The sequence below is a fragment of the Herpailurus yagouaroundi genome, unplaced genomic scaffold, assembly GCF_014898765.1.
Source record: "Herpailurus yagouaroundi ecotype Mexico unplaced genomic scaffold, PumYag 166, whole genome shotgun sequence".
In the NCBI taxonomy this organism is placed as follows: Eukaryota; Metazoa; Chordata; class Mammalia; order Carnivora; family Felidae; genus Herpailurus; species Herpailurus yagouaroundi.
In genome coordinates this window covers 14,052,627-14,061,864 of record NW_024412407.1, presented here as the reverse complement: position 1 = coordinate 14,061,864, position 9,238 = coordinate 14,052,627, and the positions used below count along the sequence as shown (strand labels likewise).

At 38.6% G+C, this 9,238-nt stretch overlaps 1 protein-coding gene across 1 annotated transcript in view; it reads right to left on the bottom strand.

The window, feature by feature from the left end:
- The window catches only part of SLC2A13 (solute carrier family 2 member 13), a 392,282-nt gene that overhangs the window by 332,935 nt on the left and 50,109 nt on the right, over positions 1 to 9,238 (bottom strand). Inside the window, exon 3 of the mRNA XM_040489036.1 lies at positions 2,147 to 2,306. Within this exon, the coding sequence (XP_040344970.1) occupies positions 2,147 to 2,306 (160 nt within the window). The remainder of the gene's footprint in view (positions 1 to 2,146; positions 2,307 to 9,238) is intronic.

The following is a 9,238-nucleotide window of genomic DNA, read 5'->3' as shown; positions in this document are numbered from 1 at the left end:
TTTTTTTTTTTTTTTTACCCCTCGGTTCTCTAGTATTGTGGGGAAAATGCACTGCAAGTATATAGCCCCAACTTCAGCTGGGATCCCATGGATATGTGGAAAATCGTTTTTGTCTCTAGTCTTTTATATTTTCTACAGAAGCTATAAGCATTTAACAGTGATCTTCCCTAGGCATCTTCCCTATCACCTCCAAGCCTCATCTGTACTGATAAAGAAAATACAAGCCATAGGATGGCTTTTCCTTCAACCTCACAACTTACCTATAAGAGCACCATCCTTTTATTCATTCATCAGAATAAATAACTATGTGATTCAGTGTTTATTGATCATTTCCCGTATGTGAAGCAGTGGGCTGAAAACTTCACCTATAATAATTTAGATCCCACAATAATCAAACAAGACAAGTATTTTTGGTCCCATTTTTTACAATACAAGAGTAAAATTCAGGGAGCTAAGTAACTTGTCCAAGGTTTGAAGCTAATGAGAGGCAGAAAGCAGATCTGAATCCAAGTTTGTCTATAACTATATCACTCTGCCTCTGAAAGTGTTCTAATGCCTGACCCAAGCAAGTCTCCCACTGCTACAGAGGGACACCACATTCATAAATAATTTTCAATACTGTATGATCTTTCTCTTTTTTTCTAACCAGTACAAAGATACCTACATTACTATACTTAAGTAAAAAAAATATGGCTTATGCACTTTATATGTTTTCATTTAAAAACAGATTTTTATCAGTTAAGGTCTCTTTGCAAACTTAAAACCCAAAAAATAGACTTTTAATAAAAGCATATATATATTAGTTACATAATAAGTTTTTTAACTTAATGTAAATGATTTAGATCTGTTTAAAGACATGGGTTGAAAACTGACTTGCATTGAGTTTCCAAGAAAAACTCAAAATATCACTTTACACTAGTAACAGTTATCTGTCTTTCTGCTCATCTACAGAGTGGAAAAGAATGATGAAATTTCCTGTTTCTTCAATTTTCCAGTAATTTCTCAGTTTGGCAGAGATTCATTCTTTCAAAGGTAGAAAGTGGTTTAGCAACATCTGCAGAAAGAGCTAATGCTTTTAAGAACTGTGTCCTCTCTTTAATGTCCTGACAAATGTAGGCCCTAATTGGCATCAATGAGTTTTCTCACATAACTTTTAATAAAACTTCATCAGGCTCAGTCTTTAATGGCTCATCAAGGCACATGATTTACTGTGCTTTTCACATAGAAGCTTGATTGCCTACATCCGCACCACATCAAACCCTTTTTTCTTCAGCTGTTAAGAATTCACTTCAACACTGTAAGCACCATGCATTTATATAAGGACTAGAGTCTGTCTTGTTCAACATTCTATCCCCAGCACTCATACAGAGTAGATGGTCAATAAACATTTGTTGTAATACATGGTGGCAAGAAAATAACTTAGAGAATATTGTGTAACCTGCCACAGGTTTTTAATAAAATTTCCCCGAAGCAGTTACATCAATCTGTTGTTTTGAATACTATGAACTATGATATCAAAATCCAGAGCCTATAATATCTTTAAGCTTTAACAGAAGATTAGTTTGTTTCTATGACAGTCAGTTTGAAAATATTTTAGAACAGTTTTAAAAACATTTTTCTCATCTCTTTTGATTCAAAATAAGCCAAATAGTGATTAAAGAACAATTTGTGTATTTTAAATTTATGTATACAATAACATATTTTTATATAGCTAAATCTGTATCTTTAAAGAGTGGGTTTTCTTTCACTCAGGTCAGAATGTAGATTCTTCAATCCAAAAAGGATGTTAGTTATATCTGCAGTTCATAAACACCTTGTCAATCACTGATACAATTCAAGAACTCCATACATATTTATTGCTGCATTCATTTTTAAACAAATATTGCAAAAGATTACACACAGTGTGAGAAATGTCACCTAAATGCTAAAAAGTCTGTAAATATCAATTCATAATGGTAGGTTCCTTGTCTATCATTAAAATAAATATCAGCTTCTTGTCCACTTTCAATTTTGCTGAATGCCACCCACTTATAAATTAGTTATAATGATCCAAAATACCCAGTTATATTTTCCTATCATTTCTCAATTTTTCTCCCATTCCATAAAAAGATGATTTGAAAATTAACTGTAAGGACAATTTACAGACCTCCATCCATCCTTTTGGAGATAACTGAAGGCTCCATCCACAACACTTGCAAAGAACTGGCCTCCAGTGATGAAGAGAGTGTTAATGGTGACTAATCGACCTCTTAAATTGGGCGGTGAGACTTCAGCGATGTACACTGGCACTGTCATGGAGGCAATGCCTGTAAAGAAGCAATGGAAAGTCAACAGAGGACATTTACTCAAGATTTCTGTTGTAAATATTGATGCTAGACAAAGACACACATACACAGCCTTGGTTTTCTACTTTAAACCAAGACTCACCAGATACTTAAAGATTCTGTCTGTAACTAGTGACTACCACAGATAAGTAAAGACATATGTGGAGATACCAATCTCTGAATATCATTTTTCATATTATCATGTAAATGCCTACAAACGAAAACTACCTCTAGAGCTATCAGATAACTGTACAATGCATATAAAGCACACTTTATGTTTTGTGGATGAAAAATAAGAAAATGCTCTCTAGATAGAATATAGTTATCAAAATATTTTTAGTCTATACAGAAATATAATCAGACAATGGTGAGAATAAAAATTATCCCAGAATCATATTAACTATTCAAAGTCATCAGTTCCAGTAGACACACACCAAAACTGTTCATTGGTTTACTAATAAGAAATCCATACATTAAATCACCCTATTCAATTGGCTCAGTAGAGAATTCTGAAGTTGATTATAATGGACAATACTATGGAAATTTACAGTCCTCAAGAACATATGATCTTAACCATAAAATAGATGGCTTTATGGCTAAGGTGTATTTAGCTGTATGTGCTTAAAATCTGTTTCTATCTAAAATTAATGCAGCATAATCTATGGTAGTAGTTCTAGAACTTCACTGATCACTAAATCACTTATGTGGCCATCTCTCTCTCTCTCTCTCTTTCTCTCTCTTTTAATGAAGATGAAGATGCTCTCACCTCACCCATCCTAGACCTACTAAATAAAAAACTACATAGATGGGAGATGGGTCTTTTTACGACTTTATTTTTTTTTAATTTTTATTTTATTTTTCTAGAGAGAGAGTGAGTTGGGGAAAGGAGGAGGGCGGAGAGAATCTCAAGCAGGATCCATGCTCAGCACTGATCCCAATGCAGGGCTTGATCCCACAACCCTAGAATCATGCCCTAAGCCAAAATCCAGAGTCAAACATGCAACCAAGCCACCCAGGCACCTGGATCTGTCTTTTAAAAATCTTCCAAGCATTCCTGATGCACACCATCAGGTGAGCTAATCCAAATTTGACCTAATCCAGAATTATTACCTAAAAGAAAATCTTGGTACTCTTGGCCGTATCTAGCTCACTTCCCAGTGGCACTTCCAATTTCTAGGTATGTCTGATTAATTAACCCCAAACTAATCAATATTCATCTAACCGATATTTATGAAAGTAAGTTAAAAACAATCAAAAAGGATTATCTAAGAAACTATGATCATTTTTATATCTATAGATACTATAAGTTGACCTCTAGATTAAACCAGAACACCAATGGGTTGCATAACACACTCAAGAGGAAGAAACTGCCTTTTTTTTTTTAATGTTTATTTATTTTTGAGAGAGAGAGAGAGAGAGAGAGAGAGAGAGAGAGAGAGAGAGAGAGAGAGAGAGGGAGCACGCGCATGAGTGGGGGAAAGCAGAGAGAGAGGGAGACACAGAATCTGAAGCAGGCTCCAGGCTCAGCTGTCAGCACAGAACCCGACACAGGGCTCGAACTCACGAACTGTGAGATCATGACCTGGGCCAAAGTCGGACACTTAACCAACTGAGCCACCCAGGCGCCCTAAGAAGAAACTGCTTTTCATGAATTAATCATTACAATGCCAACAAAATAGCCTATATTAAAGGTAGCAGTACCAAAAAACCTGTTGCCGTGTTTTCTGTACAAGGGCTGCTGAAGGTGCTATCTACCACATTCCAGATAATGGGAGACATCTGTCTCCAGTCGCAGTGACTACAATAGTTGTGCCTCTCAACAACTGACCTGTGTTTATGGGTACCATAAACCACACAGTTGTCTTTTATTTCCCTCTTTAGGCAGTCACAGAGGCCCACCTCTACCAAGCGTTTTGGACTTGATGGTATTTGTTCTGCGAGCTCAATTCCCTCCTGATGCCACCACTGTCTCAATTTCCACCTATTTTAAACATATGTTTTACCACATTTTTATTTGCTTTGTTCCATCTTGACCCAAGCAAATAAACAAACAGACAAGATTTAAGTAATATATCTACTTCCGTACTACTGAAAAACTACTAATAAGTCTGCACACAAGTCAGACGATTAAATCTCTGAACTGTACACTCTGTAGTTTCCACCAGTATGATTTGCTGCTGTAGCATCTGTCAACATACATAAATATACACGAAAAGAACCTTAAGATTTTAAGAGTTTCATAAAATAAGCATGTGTCAGTAGATAAAGTATAGTCTTTACAATTAAATCATCACCTAAACAGCTGAAAGTTTCCATCTGACTGCTAATCAATTTAATAACACAAATCATACTAAATTGGCTTTCATCTAACTTGGAAAGAGGAAACATCTGATGCATATGTTGACAAGTTAATTGTATATTCTTTTTAGTTCTTTTACAATTAGAACATCTCAATAAACTTAATTGTGCGGACTTCTTTTCTGGCTTTGGTCTGGCTGTAAACAGGAATTCTGTTGCTCTCTTCAGCCAGACATCTTCACTCAACCATGTAACCTGCACATTTAAGCATGGGAAATCAGGACTGTGGTTTTAGGCAGCACATGCTTGTCAAATAGCCCATAGATTTTACTTGACAGAAATGCAAGGATGTCCTCAGGCCCTTATAAAGGTTTATTATTAAAAATAAACACTAGAACCTTGAAAAGTAACAGGAATTGGCAAAGAGAAAAGACTGAGGAACTATAAAAAGACAGACTCACTGGATTTACAATTGAAAAGAACCCCAAAAGATGTGTCCAAGGAGTGTTCACATTGACTTAACCAGTGTTAGAACAGCGTATGTTCAATATTTCACGAGGACTGGTTATTTTATTTAATCCTCAGAACACCTTTCTAAAAGACATATGATTATCCCCATTTTGCAAAGAAGGACCTTACCCAGGTCACATGATGAATAAGTGGAGGAACCAGAATCTGAAGCAGACAGACATTCCAGAACCCAATTTTGAAAGCTCTAGACTCTACTGTCTGGCCACAACAGATGAGGGTAGACTCTGGAACCAGTGGGTTTAAATTTTAGCTTTGCCACTCGCCAGCTGGTTAAGTCTGGACAAACTAACCTTTTTGGTCTCCAGCTTATCCATATAATGGGAAGAATAAAAGCAATTCTTTCATAGGAGTTGAGATTTAATGAATTCACAGTCAAAGCACTTAAAATCGTACATACCATATAGAAAGTAGTCCCTAATGGGGGTGCCTGGGTGGCTCAGTTGGTTAAGTATCTGACTTCGGCTCAGGCCATGATCTCACTGTTCGTGAGTTCGAGCCCCGCATCGGCTCTGTGCTGGCAGCTCAGAGCCTGGAGCCGGCTTCAGATTCTGTGTCTCCCTCTCTCTGCCCCTCCCCCACCTCGTGCTCTCAGTCTCTCTTTCTCTCTCTCAAAAATAAATGTTAAAAAAAATTTTTTTGAAGAAAGTAGTCCATAATGTTAGCATTTATTTCTATGATTACTATACCTCTAGTTGTGAGGCATTCTAACTTTTTTGATTTAGTTTGACTTGCTTTAGGTGCTAACATTATCAGGATGAATGTAAGTCCACAAAACAGGGTCTCTGTTATAAAAGAAGCTGCACACAAACCCTACTCATATAAACAGCCAATCAGATAATAATTTCCAAATACCATGGTAAGGGTCACAGTACAGTGACACACTGGGCTCCATCCTGTGATGCTGACAACTGCTGTATGCTAACAATGATTGGATGCCAGCTCAGAGAGGCTGGGTAGACAATTCTACAGAGAAGGGCATGGGCTTAAAATAAATATGAAATGATATGGGATTTTCTCAGAGGTAAACAAAAGATGTGAAGCAGAATATTTGTGGAGAGGAGAGGCTGAGAGAGCCCAAATCACAGAAGCAAGTACCCATCACTTGGATATGCTCATCGCATATTTGATCTGAGCTGGGCACTGTGCTAAGCACTGGGGACACAGTGCTGTAAGAGAGACATGTCCTCAGTCCTCATGGAGCTTAGCATCTGACAGGCAAAATGTGTTTGAACAAGTAATTAGATGTCAAATGTGATGGGTCTCACCAAAGGGAAAGTGTGAAGAACATGAGCTCATAGCAAAGGGACGACGAAGGACTAATAGCAAAAAGACTTCAGCTTGAGGAGTCTGAGAGTTCTTGGATGAGAAGTTCACATTTAAGCAGAGATTAGGTGAATGAGTAAGTTAGAGCTTGATGATACTGTGGGAAAGGTGATACACACTTTAAATGATCAGACCAGCTTAGACAAAGGCCTTGAGGCAAAAGGAGATGCATCCTGCTAGAGAAGGGGGACTATCTTTTTTTTTAAGTTTATTTATTTATTTTGAGATAGAGGGATAGAACCAGCAGGAAAGGGGCAGAGAGAAAGAGGTAGACAGGGGATCTGAAGCAGGCTCTGTGCTGACAGCACAGAGGGGGGCTCAAAGTCATGAACTGTGAGATCATGACCTGAGCTGAAGTCAGACGCTTAACCAAATGAGCCATCCAGGAGGCCCAATAAGGCAGACTACTTCTAGAGACACAGAGACCAACCTGACTATATAAGATCTTAGTGGACGTATTGAGGACTAGGTATTCAGAAGCCTTTAAATAGTATAATGCAAGAAAAGGCACAATTAGAATCATGTTTAAAAGAGTCCTTCTTGTTAGAGTATGGAAAACCAATTGCAAGGGAGTAACGGGTACAGTAGAGGCAATGGAGTAAAAAGGAGAGATTCCAGAAGTATATATTTAGTACCTAGGCTAGCAGGAATTGGGATGGAACATGAAGGATGAAGAGAGGAAGGACTCAAGGATGATGGTCAGATGTCCGGAAAGAGCAAGTAGGAGCATGATAGGTACTTTGTACAAACATAAAGGACACGAAAGAAGCCAAATGTGGACCGAAGATGATAAGGTCAAATTTTAGCCAGGTTGAGCCAGAGGGGCTCTGTGAAACATACAAGTAGACAGCAAGTAGAACATTCCCTGGGTATGTTGAAAATAACAGATTATTTACATGTGAGTGTTCCCAGCCTGCCTCATTTCTCCCACCCAGTAACTCTGTCAAAATAACCAACCTTTCCTTCCTCGCTCATCCTCTAGGGAGAGTCTGGTATTTGTCACCCTAGTTCTTGAGCCATTATCATGCTAGGCAAAAAAAAAGGATGGAGAAGAAAACATGGACCAAAGATCTAGTTTATGGAGAGAAGTGCAAATGAAAAAAAAGCCTGGAGACAGTTGTGAGGAGCTCAGGGTCAGTATGGAAAAAAATGGGAGCCTACAACTCAGGGACTCACTGAGGCCTGATTTGAGACGAGGGGACAGAGGGGTAGATAATAGAGATTTTAAGAAATGTTGCTGAGTTATAACCTACATGTTACTATATTCTTCAAGACACAAAAAGTCAATATTACTATCCAATTGCTTTTTAGTTACTAGACTATATATATTTAAATGCAATTTCAAGGTGAGACTAGGTCCAGTGGGGCGTGGAAGTTACACAAATCTCTGAAGCTCAGAAGATAATTCTGTGTGGATGGCACATAAGATGGGAACCATGGGAATGGATAAGAGCTCCCAGAATGGAAGAGGAAAAGAATGCATAGAATGGAGTCCTGAAAAATTCCAGTAGTTATGGAACTGTTAGATGAAGAAAGTATGAAGGAGCAACAAAGACTTTTCTAAAGTCTTTTTTTTTATGTTACCATTTTGTATTATCATGTATCGGGTCACCTTATCAATAGGGAGGTGGGACAGGTATCATTCATTATCCCTCTAGGAAAGGTAAAGAAACCCAGCATCAAAGACAGACAGGAAGAGATTTTCAGAAAGTCACAAAAGCAGGTTAATGTCAAAGTGAGTCTCACAGATTCAGGTTCCCTAATCTCTGTTATGTGTCACTCGAGGACCAAGGACTGTGCCTCTGATTAGAATGTGATCCTTCAGCAATTTCTCAGACACATTTTCTTTTTGGACCTATTACCTTACCTAGCACACGTGAACTTCTAGTGGACAGGCAGGTCTTTTCTCTGCCCCCTACTACCGGCTGCTGTGACATACTAATATCAGGTGTCATGTTAAAGAGCTCAAGCTAACTAGTGAATTGAATATGATTCACTGTATAATTTCCAGCTAGAAAAGTGTAAACCCACAATAGAGAACTATAAAAAAGATGCTGGTGTTCAGGGAGAGGAGAAAACTCCACATTCACTATTGCTAGCTCACCTTGCTATTAATAAAATAGCCATGCAAACTATAACTTACAGATTTCTAAACATGGTGTCAAGTTTTGACAAACCTGGGTCATTAAGGTTCTATCACCCCTCTTTTCTACTTTGGGGAAACAAATGGAATTCTATCTCTAGACAAAGGTCACTGTTCCAATGAAGGGCAGTTAAGTAATACTGTATGAAATCCCCTAAATTAAGAAGTACTTCAGGGGTACCTGGGTGGCTCAGTCGATTGACAATGACTCTTGATTTCAGCTCAGGTCATGATCCCAGGGTCATGGGTTTGAATCCCACATTGGGCTCAGTGCTGCGTGTGGAGCCTGCTTAAGATCCTTTCTCTCTCTTGGGGCGCCTGGGTGGCTCAGTCGGTTCAGCGTCCGACTTCGGCTCAGGTCGTGATCTCATGGTCCGTGGGTTCGAGCCCCGCATCGGGCTCTGTGCTGACAGCTCAGAGCCTGAAGCCTGCTTCGGGTTCTGTGTCTCCCTCTCTCTCTGACCCTCCCCCATTCACGCTCTGTCTCTCTCTGTCTCAAAAATAAATAAACATTAAAAAAAATTAAAAAAGAAAAAGATCCTCTCTCCCCAACACCTCACCTCTGCTCTTCCTCAATATGCGCACGCGCGCGCACACACACTCTCTCTCTCTCTCTCTC